The sequence below is a fragment of the Falco cherrug genome, chromosome 7 (genome assembly GCF_023634085.1).
Source record: "Falco cherrug isolate bFalChe1 chromosome 7, bFalChe1.pri, whole genome shotgun sequence".
NCBI lineage: Eukaryota > Metazoa > Chordata > Aves > Falconiformes > Falconidae > Falco > Falco cherrug.
Window position 1 is genome coordinate 31,805,422 of NC_073703.1, and position 19,296 is coordinate 31,824,717.

At 40.4% G+C, this 19,296-nt stretch overlaps 1 protein-coding gene across 4 annotated transcripts in view; it reads right to left on the reverse strand.

Moving 5' to 3' along the window:
- Positions 1 to 19,296, reverse strand: part of MNAT1 (MNAT1 component of CDK activating kinase) — a 124,598-nt gene that overhangs the window by 29,899 nt on the left and 75,403 nt on the right. For 2 of the 4 annotated variants that reach the window (XM_027802560.2, XM_055716748.1), the window contains exon 7: positions 7,524 to 7,645. The exons of 1 other annotated variant lie outside the window; for it this stretch is intronic. In XM_027802560.2, coding sequence (XP_027658361.1) covers positions 7,524 to 7,645 — 122 coding nt within the window. Of the gene's footprint in view, positions 1 to 317; positions 412 to 7,523; positions 7,646 to 19,296 lie in introns of all 4 variants that reach the window. One more of the 4 variants, XM_055716749.1, reaches the window with a different exon arrangement.

The following is a 19,296-nucleotide window of genomic DNA, read 5'->3' on the forward strand; positions in this document are numbered from 1 at the left end:
CCTGCCTCTGTAGTGTAACACTGGGCTTAAAGAAAGCATCTGGGGGCTCTGTCCTGGAAAAGAACTACAAAACCTGAGGACACTGAGGCCCTTCTGTCACTGAAGTGAGAGGTAAGCTTGAAAAATCCCTCCTGCACATGCAAAACGTATTGTTTTTCTTGTGGCAACTACATAATTCTCAGTGCAATTATACATCTGGCTGCGGAGTCAGAGAAAGACTCAAAACAGGCAATATGATGGAGTGCAGGACAAGCAAGGAAGGAAAAAAGTACAGAAAAAGAAAATACTGAGCACAAAACTACTGACCTCAAACTTACCACATAAATTCAAAGAAGCAACAGAAGATCTGAAATTTAACTTCTGGCAAAATGTGTTTTTCTAAGCTGATGGAGAACAAATAAGGAATAAAGTCTGTGGACATAAAAAGTCACAGGAGAACCACACATAAACAGCGCTATCAATGCAGGAGATGAAGGGAAGGACGAAAGAAAAGTAGGGCTTTCAGTAACAGATAAGATCTACCACAGATGATCAGATACTTTTAAGTGGCTGGTAGTAACAAGGCTTTGATTGGGTGAGACAGGGTGCAGAAAATAGGGCATTTGGACCGCACAGTTGCTGGATGCCTCCCACCACGTTACAATACAACAGCAGCTTTGCCTGACACTGTTTTAGCTGCCTACTTAGCAGCATTGCCCCTGCACCTGCAGAGACAATTCAGGGTTTGCTTCCTACCAATTTCCAATAATAAAGCCAATATTATCATCCTGATTTTCTGAAGCAGTTGTAAATATTTACTGGTTAATCCTCTTGTGCAGTTTGCAAGACAATTCTCCATTCCTTATGTTAAGGCTCCAAATTATTTTTTCTTCATATTATATGTATTTTAATAAACGCATGATTTAGTATTCTGCAAGCCCACACTACAAAAAGACTATTCTGGAATAAATGGTATAATTACATTTCCTACAGCGACCTTGTAATCTCTTGAGTATTTATTCTAGACTAAACAGCCTTACTCAGCTGCCCTGCGTCTGATTGTCGATGAAAGAAGCTTGTTTGACAACTGCTTCGAGCAGAAACATATTTTTTCCATGATTGCATGAAAAAGTAAAAAAACATTTCCAGACCAGTATTCTGAGTACAGAGACTCATGTTAGATCGATGAGTTAATTCTGAATCCAAATGCCAACAAAAACAATTACTATGGACATTCTGCTGTCATGGCCAGCATTTGAGGTTAATTTAGTGGTACGTATACAACTACAGCCAGCTTCACATGTAAGAAACTTCATGGTGTATGCAGGCTTCCTTCTTTGTTTCTTTATATATTTTCCATATTCTCTGCTTTTATAACCCTCCTGAGACCTTTTACAGTTACAGAACCCACACTATACCCACAGGTGGGCGGGCAGGAAGCAAAACTCTCCATTTCATAAGCAGTCCACTTCTAATATATTCAATTGCTAATGACCTTGACAGAAGAGCTCCATGCAAAACACCATATACTACAGGGTGTCGTTTGAAATGTTCATAGACATTTCTGCCAGAAAGCTGATTTCTTAAACAGTAAGATTTCAGACTCACTAAAGGCTGTACTGCTTTCCTTGATTTCCATTCAGCTGGAAAAAATTGGTGCTAATCTACCTCCCCTATATTAAATTTGTGTCCTTCCAAACCCTACGACAAAACCTATAGAATTTCTGTAGTACACTAAAACAATACAACACAGTTTCTACATCAAATCAAATTAAGGTGGTTTACACACAGTTCTGTTTCCTTGTTCTATCCGCTCTTGAAAAAGACAGCACACTTGGCCATTTCACACCATTCCAAAGAAAGTGTACCCACACAGTACCTCTACTGTCATTCGCAGGTTTTTATTCAATCATTCATGATAAAATGAGCAAAAAATACTTCACTTCAAAAGGCTGTATGCAAATGTAGCTGTGACTTTAAATCAATAAGCACTTTTTACCTGCCAATTCTCATTCATTAGGCACCCGATTCAAAATGCATTGCAGCCGACAAATCTTTCTACTGAGGATCAGCCCCTGCAACAGGAGACACTGGGAAATTCAGACCATATGCCTTGGTAGGCAAGAGAATTCCAGCAAGGAGTGCAGCCCTCTACATGCCCTCCAAAGCAAGACAAGCTTTCAGTGCTCTTACTCAATCTTTTGACTCTGACTACTGAGCTTATTGAGAAACTATATTCTATTCAAAGGAGGAGAATGAATTCAGTGTTCAAAATCAACGGGCCAGAGCAGATCAAATAAGCCCTTCATTTGTGGCTTTTCTCCTTTTCCAAGATTCAAGAAATATCCACATACCCCAATGACAAAGAAAGCAGATGTGAAAAATCACCTGCTACAACTTTTAAAGCCCAGCAGTCCTGTCACCCATTCAAAATCAATTCTCAGTTATTTCACTGTCTTGAACCCAACACAGACACTGACAGGGTTTTAGCAAAAACTAATCCAGCCAAAGACCAGATTCAACTATAGTTTAAGAATAATTTGGAGAGCATCCTTACTATTGCCTCACTTAAAAAATAAAATCCCTATGATTGACAGCAAAGAAGTTACACGAGTCACTTCTGCATTAAGTGCCAGAACTCTACATGTGTTTCAAATTACACTACAACACTGTACAACAAAGAAATATGCAGAAACTTTCCACTTGAAATGAAGGTTAAAAATTTAATGCTAACAAAGCTCTAAGATATGAAATCAAACCTCCTCATCTTAATTCAAAATTTAAAATGACTGAGCCCTCCTACGCTAGGAAAAAAAGGAATGTATCAATCCCGTTGTTCGTTATAAATAGCACAGTGGGCTAAACTACATTTGTTGTATATACAGACTTCCACAGCACTCTGATTTTGCTCCAGTACTTACCCTCAACACTTACAATGGCATTTTGCTTAGATTTAAATTATCAGAGTGTATTACCTATCCTCATTAGTGTTCACCACTGAACTTCATTTTTTTGCATCATTTTTAAACAAAACAGTAATTAACTGGAGTGCTCCTAACAATGTGGTTATACGTGAAAACAAGTTGATAGAGAAGTCACATTATTCCCTAAAGAAAAGCAAAGATTTTTGGAGCAAACCTGATTTTTTTCACATATTCATATATAAATATATTCATCAAAATACATTAAAAAAAAAATCCTGTATTTGGGATGTATCTCTCCAGATAAAGTTAAGCAGGCAAACAAAATATTATTTTAAGCAGCTCAGGCTTGACTTGATTACAAGGTCTGCACAAAAATTCTCTATTAATGCAGAGAATTTAAGTGGAGCGCAAACGAATTTTTAATCTTACTTGTAAATTACCTCTGTTTTGCAGGAATGGTGAGAATAGGACTGGTGCCATGTTAAGAGTAAGATCCACTTGGGATTGCAAAAGACTGCTTCTAAACTGAGACATGAAGTTCACGCACCTTTACCCGAAATGTTAATTGCCTAAGCAGATTTTTGATTTATAGTCAGTTTAAGTAGCTTGTGTACTCCACAGCTGTAAATACTTGGTGTGAAAACACTGTGTGGCCACTCCTGCTAGCCATTCATACTTACATTTAATGCCAAGAATGTCTTTACATTTTTCAGGACCTCAAACAAACAGAATTTTGATCCTCACAGGATTTTTTGGTTTTGTGTTTGTTTGTGGGTTTTCTTTAATCGAACCTACATAACAAACATACATTTTTAAAACAACAAACCAATTCCCATCCCCATCCTGTTTTGGTCTCTCGCTACTTGGTATGTCAGAGTTTGTTGTATTTTTCATCTCTTTTGTTTCGCACTAAGAAAAATCCAGACCTCCAACCACACAAATTCAGTAAGCTCAACTAAAATATTAGAAGAAACAACACCAAAAAAAAGGCAGGGTGGGGAAGACAGGCTTTTTTTTACCCCTCGAAGAAAACCTTGAAGTAATGGCAGCGAGTGCCTGAGCATCCAGGCAGTCATGCTCTCTCTTACAACCACACACCTCTGCTCCCCAAAAGCCAAGCAAAGTCCCACAGCCTTGCAATGACTTTTGCAGTTCAACAGATTTGGATGAGTTTGAACCAAAAGATGACACTCCCCATTTTTGCCAAACTACACCAGCCTAGCCATTTCTGGTGATGGCAGAAGTGCCAGTAGGCCACTGATAAGACTGTGCTCTCTAACATGACTCCCATTAGCAGGTTGCCTTCAACTCCACCCAGAAACCAACATTTTCCCAACGCGTGTCACTGAACACTTCAGTAATTTAGAGTAGTGACCAAGTGACAGACCCAGGACTATTAGTTGTCATGGAAGGACAGGCAGCTGTGGAGCCTGCCTCCAAGATGGGTATGTTACAGTCATTCAAAACTCCACTTGTCTCCAGGCGTGGTACCCTACAGATGGGAGATGCTCATATGTCTTCTCCCTTTCTTCAAGTCACATTTCCACTTGACTGCTGAGTCAGGCATGAGCTGGTTCTCCAGCTTTACCACCTAGATCAAACCATCACCAACCTGGCACACTCAAGTATGTATTCATGGGACCATCAGCCATTGAGACTTTCTTGCAGTAACCCCACAGACATATAGTCAAGGTAATTTCTGAGAGAGGCTGGCTCCGAGAAAGCTTCACTCCCCCCTGCCATGAGGTTAAATACTGTCTACAACTTAAGTGTCATACATGTTGCTCCCAGAAAGCCGTGTAATTCAGGATTATCGCCTATATTTCATTACTTCCAGAAAATATTCCTCCATTTAAAAAAAGGAAATTATACCAATCATTTCTGTTGGGGCTGGGGTGCGGGGAATCTATTTCTTCATTATTCTCAGACTTCCAACACAATAGCAAATAAATGCATCAATAAGGATGTTAATGCTTTTCTGCAGTACACAGAAAATGTACAACCCCAAGAGAAACTGAAAACAAATTTCTAAGACCAGTTTGAACATAAATTTCGTTTTTTCGCAAAACATGCAAAATCCACACAGAAGAGCAGTGAGAGGATGCCAAATCAAGTTTATTGGACTGTATGCAAAGTTTCTTGTAAAGCCTAACGAGAAAATAATACAAGTCATCTTAAAAAGCATTTTTCTTTAATTATATAAGATCCCTAACAAATGTTCTAAATGATCCCTTAAGGATTCGTCCTTTTTCTTGCTCTTCTTACTAAAAGCCTCCTTGCTAGCTCTCTCCTTCATTACAGCAGTTTACTAATAAAAGCAACACTGATGCTGAAACCTGAAGCGAGTCCTGCAGAAGGTACGAGGTTAAGACATGAATATTCAAAAAGCCCATTCTACTGAGCGTTTCAAAGACAATAAAATGTTATCTTTAAAAAAAAAGGTCAATAAATTATTCTACCAGAAGTGAATTAACTCCAGGTTGGCAATATCTTTGCAATAATTCTGGCTCCAGCAACTCAGATAACAGCCGGCACATTTAAGGGAACTATTTAGCAGCAATAAATAGCCAGACTGCAAAATTATTAACAAGAACGTGAAAAGAGGGAGAAACAAGGGGGGGGGGAAATCAAATAAATTTAGATTTAACCTGTCCTTATATGAGTGCAAATGAAGTGGAAACTAAAAATCTTTAGCAGGAGTGGATAACCTTGCGCCCAGCTCTTCTGCCTCACCCAGGCAGCTGTATGCAGCTGCCTGAAAAACCCCCAAGCAGGGACGGAGGCACATTAGTTAAGCATTCATCATCAACAGGAAATGCGCGCGAGTTCATATAAACACAGCAACACAAATCTATAAACCAGCAGCCTCACATGGTTTAAGGTATTTCAGGCACCCCACGGAATAGGGTTAGAGTTGTACCGGCTGGGAACCCAAAGCATCAATGTATTTGTTTTGGAATTGTAAACAGCCTCAGAAGAACTCTTCTGGTGGGTACCCACCTATGCACCTCCCCTTACTACCACAGGCACCCAGCACCCCTGCCGCTCTTAACTCTTTCATCGCCTCCACGGCCAAGCCGAACAACCCTGGCTGTTCATGCGCAGAGGAGTAAAATGACACGTGTGTCAAAACGTCTCCAAGAACAGACCCATCTGTGAGCACTGTTTGCAAACCCTGCCCAAATACATTCACACACAGATGCTGCAATGCAATATTTAATGGACTTTTTTTATTCCCCCCTGCCTCAAGGTGTTGGGTTGCCTTTAAACTGGTGTCACAGGCAATCCCATGGCACAGACACGGATTGAACAGGGCTCCTTCCAGATCTGGACACCAGCACTCACTTTACAAGGGCAGACAAAGGGACAAGGACTGGGAATCCTCCCTGCACAAGTCACACACACACCCCCCCCAAACATTTCAACTTGTGATGAGGCTTAGGGCTCAGAGGGTCTCAAAGCTCGCCTCACATTGGAGGTCCCTCACAGCTGCGCTCCATCCAAACAGGTGGTGAAGGCTAAAATCTGACTCTGCCCAAGTTTAAACTGCTAATTAATATTTGGTCTCAGAAGTTTGGTATCAGATAATAAAAGTCATAGGCATCAGAAGGACACAAATAATAAAAACGGAGACAACCTCAGCTCCAGACAGCCTTGAATTTTCTGAAGCACCATGAGATTGCTTAAAAATCTACCTACCTCTGTCATTTTCTGGATGAGGTACATCTCTTGTGCCAGCGAATTAGATGAGATTCCTGTTTGGATTTCGGTGCTCTCTGAAACTGCATACTAAATTGTCTCAACATCGTTCAGTACTTTGTGGCTTCAGTTTTCCCATATTGCACAGTCAAACACAAACTGTTATTTTTTAAACTCTTTCTTGCCTTGCACATTTGTTCTGCCACATAGTTCTCCAGGTACTGTAAGTGCTGTTGTCTTTGAAAGTTAGGCCATGACAAGTTGGGTGACACTCACTATCCCAGTAGCTACACATTTTCAGGTGGCGTTTCAGCTACAAACACGTCTCTAGAGAGCAGACACATCACTTTTGGACTTCCCAGCCTCCATTAACCAGGCACAGCAGGCTCCATACTCCCTTCCAAACATGACTGCACACCACAATGCCACCAAGCTGCTGGACCAGCCCAGCATTATATTTTTTGACAAAGTTAAGATCTGTGCTTCATTTCTCACAAATGCAGTTTGACTGCAGACAACAGTCGACAAGTAAATCTACCCTTTTCCATGGCACTCAGCCCAACTTTAATATTTTTACTGGCTTACAGCTGGGTAAATTAAGCCCCAGATTTTTATTTATTTATTTTTTAATACCGTGCAACTGAAAATGAACAGCTACTTCACTATGACTGCCAAGGACAACCTTAAAAACACTAATGCAATCCAGTCCAGCTCTCAATAGGTCTATAAAGGCTAGAGGACCAAAATTTTCAGCTTATCCACCCAAACAAAATGTTGGTTGGGCAGGAAGTCTAGTATTTCGTTAAGATCCTTAATAAAAAAAAAAAAAAAAAAGACCCCTACGTGCTAGCAAACCGAAGATGGTAACAGTCCCAGCTATAATGCCATGAAATAGGAATTAAAACTTGCAGTGTTACTTACCCCAGCCTGCCCAGCATTTCAAGTTCTGGAACCTGTGGTCCATATGTCTCCACTTGCAGAGGCTGATACTCATACAAAGTTTCCTCTAGCTTCTGAACAGGAGCTAGTGAAATATGCTGACCCTGTTTAAAAAAAAAAAATTCACATACCAGGTCAAGGTTTTGTTTTGACAGTTTTAAAATGCAATTCAAGAACAAGCTTATACCATTAACCTGGCCCAGACAAAGACCATCCCATTAAGAACATACTGTCTACTGTATCACCCACTCCTTCATGATTTAATTTTTTTACTGGGATCTACAGCTTGCAAGTCATGTTTCATTAGCTGTAACTTTGGAGGAGGTAAGAGGAAAGGGGGAAGTTCTATTGAAACAAGGTTACTATCAGAGAGTACAGCTGCTTTCAGTGTCACTATTATTATTAGGTAAAAATTTCATTTATCAGAAGTAATATCAAACAAAAGTCTCTGAGCAACCCTATTTGATTCCGTAATCAACGATTTCCTGAAAGCCCTAATGAGAAAGGGAAACCGCTTTCATTTCTCTCTGCAGGCTTTGTAAGCTCCCATACATAATAGCTCTCAAAATAAGACTTTTACAGCACAATACAATTAATTCATTCAGCAAATTCCCATTTGTTTCATAACTAAAAATATAGAAACACACAAACATAAACCTTTCATTCCAGATGGTACTTTTGCAAGCCCTTCAGACCACTGAGAAACAGCTAGACATTTCCCCCACCCCTCCAAGCTCCTATCATTCCGAGCCCTCACAAAACAGGAGACTTGTGGCTAGGAAGGAGGGGTCAGGAGGATATGAGATAGAGCCAAAGTTAACAGATGTTGCTGCGTGACATTCTACACTGATTTGTTGATCTTTCACACAGTTTCAATTTTCTCCTGTATTCTATGGTGCTCACAAAAATTAGCAGCAGCAGCAAAAAGACACAGCACTATGAGCTCCCCCGAAACAGCCTGGCTTCCCCTGCCGAAACTGAGCTTCACATCTGCAAAACGCAGGAATTTAGGAAAGTAGTAGTATTGTTTTTGTAGACATTTTGTCTGCAACAGGAGATCGGAAGCTTTCCACGGTGTAATGCCATGTATAACCCTGGCTCCCACTGGTGATCACTTACTGAGCTCACTTCCCTGGGGCCACTCATATAAGCATCTACTCCCTCAAGTGGAAACTAAAGGCTCCTAATGTGGGACATCAGGTTAAAATTAACTAAAGAGGGGGGAAAAAAAAAAAAAAAGTCAGTAGAAGGGGAAAGCTGTTAATTAAATTTGTGGTTGAAGACAGTGACCTTTCTGAATTTGGAGCATAGATATTTTTGTTTAGAGAGCTGCAGAAAATAGCTAAGAAAATTGAAGAGGTAAGTCCTTGAGAAGTATCATGGATCTAGGCCGATCTCTATGGAAATAGCAGCAGCTCAAGTTTTCCATTGAAAGGGCTCTGTATGCATGGTAACAACAGATAGTTCACTGCCTGGGAGCCTGGAGGGGCTGCTGCTATCACCAGGTGATAGTCTCCTGAAAGCAAAACGTGGTGAAAAAAGTTCTGAAGTCAACCGTGAGTCACTCCAACTTTCATGGTTACCATACTGTTATTTCTGTGCCACAAACTACTGCTGCAACATTAAAAGCAGGCAACCACACATTAAAAAAAAAAGGTAAGAAAACAAAGGTTAAAAATTCAGCTTTAATGCAACTTCACAGTATTTTAGAACAAACGCAGGGTCTTTTTGTATTGCTAGAAGTTGTCAATTTACAATCTATTCAAGTTCATGAAAATACTATACTTTGTAAGTACATTTATGTGGGCATGTTACACCCACCTTAAGAAATTAATGTTTAAATACTTTTGGATTTTAATTTAACAGTATCTTTGTCTTTAACCAAACCGAAAAGAAAGAAATACCAACAATTTACATGTGGACACCCTCATCTAGTGAGCAAAAAAGTGCCAGTCTTTCCAAATCCAGAGCAATTTTGTTCCAGTCATAGAAAAGAAAATTCAGTTTCAGGCAAAGATCAAAACCATGATAAATATTTTTGGAAATTACTTGTGTGTGGAAAAAGGGAGCAGCTCAGATTGCAGAAGCCACATCTCTGGAGGGCATCACCAGAACAGCTGCTCGCTGTTAGTGGAGTTGCCACTGATGCATTCCTAACACTTTTTTTAACGAGAGTGACTTCTCCCAACACTGGCCAAGAGACACATGAAGGCTACTGACAAATGGACCAGGCTCATCACAAGCCTCTTTACCCATCACCCTTTACGCTGCTACAGATGCCATCCCCGGGAACTCCTGGAAGGACAGGATGAAAACGTTTCATTAGTTTTTCTCTCTTTTTGGAATTCCTAAGGTGCCAGAGGTCAGAAGGGACCGCAATGGTCATTTACTCTCAGATGATCAACCAGTAACTGTAAAGGAGCTGCCTATGAATGACTGGGAGGCTGGCTGGTCAGCACATCAGCTGTATGGTGGGCACCAGCATATGGATCATGGGGAAGCCAGTGGAACCATGGCAGGACCTTTCTGTGAGGTGTGGTATTGCAAAAACAACACACTGTGGTGGCCTGGAGAGCAGCAGTAGATCATCATCAGAAGAGCAGCACAGAGAAACTGTCCGTCCTTTAGCTGGTTTGACCTCATGTCCAGCACAGGTCAGGATATTTTGCTTTCCTGTACAAAGCCCAAACACTCGCAGTTCAGCCAAAGCACCTTCTTTTGAAAGACATCCAACCTAGACTTAAAGATTTCAAATCATAAAGGTCCAGGCACATCCCTTAGATAAGTTGTTCCAATAGTTAATTATTCTCACCATTAAATATTGGCAGCTCATTTCTTGTTCATCAAGATCAGTTTCAAAGCACTGGCTCTCTCCTACATCTTTCTCACTTACACCCTGGGCCAAGGTGCAAGCATTAGGAACCACTACGTACTTTTGCACGGCACAACGACTGCACTGGTTTGTGTCCAGCCAGCAGATCCGTACCTCGAGGCGGCTGTGCAGCTTTATGACACAGCTCGTTTGTTTTTATTTCCCAAAATCACATCTTTAGCTGATGGGCTTTGGCAACATGGATTACATTCCACTTAGCAATGCGGGGGGGGGGGGGGGGGGGGGGGGGGTGGCGGGCAGTGAGGGAACCACAACTGGCTGATGTTCCTGCCCTATAGCTGTCTGGTCTTTAGGTAAAGGCTTTTTCCTATAAACTGGATTTTCATCTGCCTTGATTTGGGAAAGGGTTACATGGAAGTGTAAGTTATGACACGCATTCCCACCCGAAAGGGCCCGAAGCCTGGTCAAGCTCTGCAATCACATCAGCTCTGTAGATGTTTTGGACACGAACAGGCTGTATAGACACTGCCAACCCCTTGCAATGCAAGTACAGCAGCGTGGCCGTGCAGGCTCCTGAGCTCACGGGCTTCCAAGTTGTTTAGCCCTGAACAGGTTACAGTGTGTTCACAACCCTGGGTATGACAGATCTGTGCAAAAAGGCTGGGATGGAAACATATGAAAACTCACTGGTGAAAAGTGTTGCCTTTCCTATTTCCACTGATATTGGGATAAGGTGCATTTACAAAAAAATCTTATTGAAGTTAAAAGGCTCAATTTGGCCAATATTGTCTCAGTTAAAAGCCATCTGGCCAGTAGCATCTCGGTTTTGTGTCTCTGCCCTGAGTGGTCCCTAGTCATTTCATTAAGTGACTGGTATAAGAGGGAAGCTGTTGTGTAACTTTAGAGAGATCACAAAAGACAATAACTGTTACTTAGGGCTTACACAGCATTTTTACAGATTCAAAGACCATTTCACGTCTATGAGGTAAGATTTTCATATTTCCTGTATTCCACCTAGACAGCCAGCCTTACCTCTTTCCAGCATTAGGAGGCATTTATCAGCATGCTAAAACCAAAATGAAAGCAGCAGGTCCAAGATCCTGCCTTTTGCATTGCTTTCTCCTGACAAACCCAAGATCTGACGTTGTGGTCATGGGTAAGTATTTCTAATTCCCCTTGGATGTCGTAATGTTTGTGTAAAAGAAGCTGACAGCATCCAAATGGAGATAGAAAAGGCTTCCAAGAACACAGACAACAGATTTTCCTGCCTCCTCTCTCTCCCACCCCTATCTTCGTGGCATAAGAGCTTTTTCTCTGGGATTATTTTAGGCACCGTAGCTGTCTATTACATTTTGGAATGCATGGAACCACAAAACACACTGCTAATTAGAAGAAAGGCATTTGCTTATCCTTACGACTTTGTTTATGTAAAAGACTGCACAGCAATGGATTTGTGAGCAACTGATTTTCCATTCATGTACTATATGGTTTTAGATGAGAAAAATACAGGATTAAACTGGGAGGGAGGGTCAATAACATCTTTACATTACAAATAAAACTGACTGGGTGATATACTGTTTACTATCCTAGACACACTGTTTGAGACATATCTCAGTTAAAAAATAAGAAACAGAAGCAGTAGCCAATTTTTGTTTTAGGCTGTGATACAACATGGCATTAAGGAAAAAAAGCCATGGATTACATACAGAAAAGAGCTGCCCTTGCAGTGACAAGGGGCTTATTTTAAACAAAATCAATGTCTTTTAGGAAGAGTCACAAATATTAAGAGCATCAAAATTACAGTGTTTCAGTGCACCTTTCACAAAGGGATTTGGGGAGAGACTCTTGGCAAATGCTAGGTATTTGCCTGCCAGCAAAAAGAGGTTATTTTAGAACACAACGTCCAGAAGTATCAGCTCAAGGTGCAGTGTTCACACTTCTTCCCATCCTGTCATCTCTCCCCTTCCCCATCTCCAAAATGACACTGCCTTCCTTCATCTCCTTCTCTTGGCAGCAAAAAGAAATAACAACTGACAGGCTTCTCTGAAATCTCTCAAGTGCCAAGGAGGTGGAGAAAGGAGACTGACACCAAAAATGCACTAGTAGGGGAAAGAGGAGGAACAGCTATGCCACAAAAACATCCCCAGGCAAGAGACAGAAGCCAGAGATTGGGGTCAGTAAAACTTGTCCAGACAAAGCATGTTTCTGTACTAGAAGTGGCTGGACTAGATGATGTTGCCAATCTTTTTGCTTTTTTAATTTCTCTCTGCTTAGGAACTTACTCAGGTCTGCTATTACCACACTACCAGAACACAGCACCTCAGGTTACAGAAATAGTAGTATTTGTGCACTACATCACAACACTGCATTAAGTCAATTTGCAGTAATAATACCTATATTTAATTCTTTTCACCACCAGGTCTCCCTCCCCAGCCTGGACTAAGGAGCACACAGCCAGCTGAGAAAAAAACCAACAAATGAGCACCATGGGATGCCAGGGCATGACACTGCTAAAACACACCCTCAACATCACTTTGATTGTATGCAGCATGATGGAGTGGTTAACAAAGACCCTTTTTGATACACCAGCATCCGAGTGTGTAATTATCCCAATGCTTTCAAGTGAATGTTAAAACAGAACTATAAATTCCTTGAATTTTTCAATATAAGTAGTCTTAGGAAACTATTTTACTGTTAAACTCACAACAGAATTCAAGTTCTGGAAAGATTTCATTTAACAGAATTTCTTACAGAACAATAGTAATGTAAATAGCTTAAGCAACATGGCCTGAGCCAAAAGCTAAGTTGTTTGGTTTAGGTTTTTTTCTCCAGTATTCACCCTCCCAATTCACTATTGACAAATCCATGTCAGCAATGCTAATATGGCTTTCTGATTCTCATTAACTACTTTGACTGCAGTGACACTCAGGAAAAGAAGAATTAAAACTGATAGATTTGGAGGGCTCAGTTAATATTATCTTAACCTTTACCCTCCATGCCTTCCACAGCTTTTTTAAATAAACATGAAGAATGTCAAACTAAAATGCATAATTCCATTCTTTAGCCTAAAATTCCTGTGCAAGTGAGGCTTTTCCAAAGACTTAAGTATCTGAAACCAACTGCTCTTTCTTCTGCTCTTGACAACAATAAATCCAATTTCTTTATTCAATTATGAAAAGTGCTATGAGGATATCCCAGTAGTAAAACAGAAAGAAAACAAATGATCTGACAGAAACCAACAAAATCAACTTATTCCTGTTGTTCTCGAAAACAGAGTGGCTACATGTGTCAGGACAAGAGATACAAGGTTGTCACATACACCCCCTTCCCTGTGGGGTAGATTATTTCAAATGTTTAGTAACGATCTGACTAAATATAGACTTATTTTTCCTCCACAGTAACTTAATTTGATTTTTGGGTGCCAAAACAAATTTAAAAGATGTGCTTTCTTCAGGAATGGCAGAAATAAAGTATGGGATCAACAGCACCTACAAAACTCTTAAGGACGGTCACATATATGTGATTTGTTACACACAATTACCTGGGAAATTAACCGCAAAGCAACACTGGCTAAATCACACCATCAGTTCTACTTGCGTCCAAAATTTTCCTCTACAACTTTCTGACATAAGTAATTACCTGACCACACTTATCTTTAAGCTCCAGCCAAAAAGCCCCATTCCTCTAATCTCTCAGAAGACAGCTCAGGTCCATCTAACATGCCAAAATACAGTTCTTCCAGGAGAGTGCCAGCACGGGAAGATTTAAAGAGTACTCTCTTCACAGAAAAGCCCAGTGTCCTTTCTTCAAACCAATGGATCACAGCGCCTGTTTGGTACTGTCCTCTCCAGCACTGTCTGCTGAAGCCCAGTTTAGGATTCAGGAGATAGTCTGGATGTTTGCTGCAACAAGTCACTCACTTGTTTTCAGCCGAGACTCGAGAGTTCTGGCAGGAACTGCCAAGCTTTCCTCAAAATCTCCAGCGCTGTTCAAAGGACAGCCTGGCACACAAGACAGCATCATTTTTGGAAACAGAAAATTAAAACACAACAGCATTTTCACGTAACTAATAAACCCACTGGTCACCCTTCTGGTTTTCAGCACTCTGTTCTCTATCTTGTTCCAAACTTGGTCTTGGCTCTTATGGGCTTAACTCACTTCTGTGCAGTCCACCTTACTGTACACAGAAGTTCAAATGCTTCTGCACCTTTTGTTCTGGTTCCCAGGACCTCTACCTTGCACACGGCATCTGACCACATTCAGCTAGACTGAACAGCCATGCCATGAACTGGCTGCTGTGTGGTATTCGGGCACCCTGGGCATGCCAATTGCATTCGTAAACCTGTCAACTCACACAATTCTTTTTCCTACTGTGGCTTTCACAGGGCTGGAGACGGCCCTTCTCAGCGTACAACTATAGGTTCTTGCCATTCTCCAGGGACAACATTTCACCGCAGATGACTCAAAGTCGATGCTGTGTTCAGTTTGTTATGCCAGCTCCCAATGTGCTATGTCAGTAATACAACATTAAGCAAAATTAAGCAAACTTTTGTTGCATCTCTACCACCAAACTGCTGGAGCCTTGGTCATTTTGATTTGACTATCAACAAAGCACAAGCTCTGCAGTAGCCAGCCTAATTACTGGATTAAAGGCTTTAATATAGCATTGTTTTAACTACCCTTTTAAGGGCCCAATTTTTCAAGGGACATGAAGTAGAAATCAATCTGACAAATGCCACTTTGTGTATCGAGACGCATAACGCTAAGAAAGGGACAGACACACCAGCGGAGATCAGAACACAGCAATAACTGCACATCACTCACCGTCCAGCAACAATTGTTTGAGTCTTAGTACAGCTCAATCTACCGGTATTCCTATTTTGTTGCATTAAGCTGAGTGTTACGCTGATATGATCCCTCCATTAAGCAAGAAAGTTATTTAGGAATTCCTAGAGAACAGTAAACTTCAAAAATTAGCTGCTTTATTAGTAAAACAGAAGCTCATAACCATACATCACTGTACTCCACTATCTGTTCTTTCCTGGGATCCTCGAAAGCTGCTTCCCCCCCATCCAAACAGCCACAGCTACACAACATCGTTTTTAAGGAATGTAGAGTCTGATGGATGACTTAAAAAGAAAGACTGCTTAAAATAACAAAACTGAACAGAAAGCTGACCTCAGTCTGTGGAAGATGAGAAACTGCGTGTGTGTGAAAGTCAGAGACATATTCCCTGTTTTACTGAGCATACACACAGCCTAGACCCAGATAACTGTTGATAAAGATGCAGAACATCACATTCAGCATGGCTTATGTCAGCCTGATAAAGAGAAGAAATAAAGTGAGATTCCTTGAATAGCTACATTTTAAGGAGGGACTGCTAAAGGTCGATAATCGTCTGACAAAAGAAAACAGAGAAGTTTTTATAGCAAGAGGGACTGAAAAAAAGGCATAAAATATGAAGAAAAGGACAATACAGGCAGATGAACAGAAAAACACAAATAGAAAAGGAAAAACAGGAAGAGAAGACAAGGAATTATTAGAAACAGGCAAAAATATAAGAAGAAAGCATTTAGAAAAACTGAAGTCTAAAGTAAAAAAATTCAAGTGTCAGAGATGAGCTGTACGTGATACATCCTCACAGTATTTGTGTGCTACATTTACTACAAGTTTTAAATGAAAACAGCAACCTCTTAATATATTTAGGAATTACTACGTTTAACATAAAGCGGAAGGTAGTTTATTTCTAGCCTGTTTTCCTAATGTGCGTGCAGAGCATGCAAGTAGACATTAGCTGATTATTCTGGGTACAGGAAGAGACACTGCAAACCTAACAGTTGACAGCACTGCTTTGAAAAATACACATTAAAAATGCAGTTGCTTCTACCCCAGGGAGTTTTCTTGTTTAGTTTGAAAAAAATTAATCTGCACAAAACAGTCTTTTGTCCTTCCAGCGAGGTTTAATTTCTTTCCGTGCAAGTTTCCATCTACGGTTTAGGTGACTATATCAAAATGATGCTTAAATCTGAACCACAGACACAACAGCTTTTAAAGATGTGTATACTTCCAACGGCACCTGAATTTTAGCAGCACTTTGGTCAGGATTCACAGAAGTTCACAGGATCAGAAAGTCTTATTTGTAAGCCCTGGCTGGTCCAGAGGGTGTTGCAGAAAGTCCCTCCACGTACCGAAGAACTACCATGGCCTTCCGCATCACTCGAGTTTCAGCAGCTATACCTTTGTAACTCCTTAAAGCACAGTAACCAGGAACATCTAAGGGATCCTTAGGACAAAGAAAAGGGAATGGTTCCTGCCATGAAAAATCTACCATCTCACTTAGAGCAAACAGAAGCTGGCAGCAAAACAGCAATACAATCACATGGCAATTTCACTTAGTCCCAGAAAAATCCTATTTATCTATTTATAAAATAAAGAGATGCCTCATCTGTTTCATCTTGGTCACTGGCTCCTTTGTGAAACCTTTTGCTAAAGCAAGTGTCGCCACAGATTCTGAAAGAGGAGACTGCTGTGAAAGCAACTGCAGCACAAACATCAGCTTTCGAACAAGTCAGAAAGGCTGCCTGAGTATTTCCTACTATAGGTTTATAACAAGACAGTTTTGCCTTAAAAACAACACTTCCATTGTAGAAAGGAAGATTCCTGCATGCTCTGACATAAGTACTAGATGAACCCACATCAGCAGAATGCCCTGAAATTTAATAATACGCAACACAGGGAAAGAAATCACTCAAACGCAGCATGCTGGAGATCAGGGCTTATACTGACATTGCATGCCACACAACTTACTGCTTCTTGGGAAACAACACAAGTTGTAATCCAAGAAAAAGGAAGCCCCAAGAACAAATATTAAAAACATTTGTTAATCAAAGGACTAAACATATAGGAAGGTTTTCATTTCTTTGACTTTCATATATTATTTCCATACAGTAAAATATGTGCTAAGCTCTCCACAGATGATGCAAATATCTTACGCTGGCTCAGGGCAGCTGCTGCTCTAAGAAACAAACCAAAACAAGGTGATCATTTGAATTCCCTTAAAACTCATAATATTGGACCAAATAAAGTAGAACTTATTATACAGTTTAACAAGCCATGCTTAACATCTTTGTGCACTTACAAACTATAATATAATTAACTTTACCTGTAAGCTTGGGGGGAATGTGAGGGAGAAAAGATAAAATAAAATACAAACTCATTTTCTTCTCAACTCTGAAAATAGTTCAGGGTCCAAATCCCTATACAAGTAGTAATAAAAATAGTTTGGTTTCTGGTAGCAATAACAAAAATGAGGGCAAGATTAATTATTACACTTTTACGGCAACCAATCTAAAGCAGATGTTTGAGAATAAAAGCGAGATGTCAAAGTAGTTAATAAGTGTTTTTCAAAACCAAACACAACAAGACAACTTGCAGCTTTATGTGCTTATATAAAACTCTAAATCATCTCAGTCAGCTTCCACCCTTGGCCCTTCTCTATTCTATGAAGCTTCACAATTACCAAAAATGTTATATTCAAGCCTAAACCACCACAGTTTAGGGTCCCCTGCACAAATGCACATGCTAGTGAGCTTTGCTGATTAGAGATCAGCTGCTGAATCTGGGCCTTTGTGAACAGAAACAGGTTTCCATGGTTTGAATATCCAGGATCTCTGCGATAAAGTCTCTGTCTTTAAGAGACAAAGCATATTTTAAAAATATCACAAAAAAGTTCAGACTGTATTTACATTTCCACTACAATACTCCAGTTCTGAGGCAGAGATCAAACTTCACATAGTAGAGTCAAAACCAACATAAGCATTCCTTAGAAAGAGACTTCAAATAGGTATTTGAAGTTATCCACACTTTCTTGTTTGCAAGTTCAAAGAATTGCTGATCATAAAGCAAACTTGGAAGATACTAAATCTTCGAAGTACCCATTTCACAAAAGACGATGCGTGCATGCAGGAGAATTGCATCCTTCCATGTTTAAAATGGCTAAAGTTTGTAGAAGGTAACCATAAGCACACCCTTTTCAAGTGAAACTAGCTGTTACTGTGAACACGAAAGACACTGTATTAACTTAAAACACTGTTCACTCAGATGTGCTTTCCAAAAGGCCTTAAGCAGGATTATATTGATTTACATAAAGTAAATTAGGCCAGTTTTTGCACTTGAGCTTCCCACACAAATAGGATTTGCCAAGATTTTTGAGTCTAATCAGTGGTACAATCGTAAAGGTATATAAGAGACTGACTCAGAGCATGCGCACACACTTCCAGACTCACCAGCAAGAGCCGATCTTTGGCTGACCACAGATAATTGCCTCCTAAGCCAGTCAGTCCAAGTCTTCATCTACCTGGAAGCCATCCATCCAGCAACACTGGGCTACTGTGCATCTGCATTGCTGTTCCACTTCATTACATGAAATACAAACCCGTCACTACAGGCATTGGAGTAACTGATACCGTACCACTCAAGTCAATGGGAGCAAATCAGAAACTCTAGAGTACATATGAATAATAACAGGTTTTTGTGTTTCCTTTCCCAAGTGCTGACAGTTTGGAGGGGTATTTCTCTCCCCCTTCCCCCAACTGCTGGACTTTACTCACACTAATATCATCGTGCCAAGGCAAGGTGCTCAAGGAGCTTTCACAGCATGTTTGTGTTAATAATTTGGGGTAGGTTCTCTGGGTTTGTTTTGAACTGTCCAAGATTTGACAAAAAAAAAGAAAGTGAAGGTAAGATGTATAACCTTCAGGAAGACAGTATTTTCAGCAAAAGGGGGCAAGACCGTACCTAAAAGCTTTAACAACCAACCAATCCCTTTAAATCCCCAGCAGCCCAAATAACTTAGCCCTAGCTCTGGATATAAACTTCTATCAAAGGGTAATTACACTGACAAAATCATGTTTTCTCCTTTGG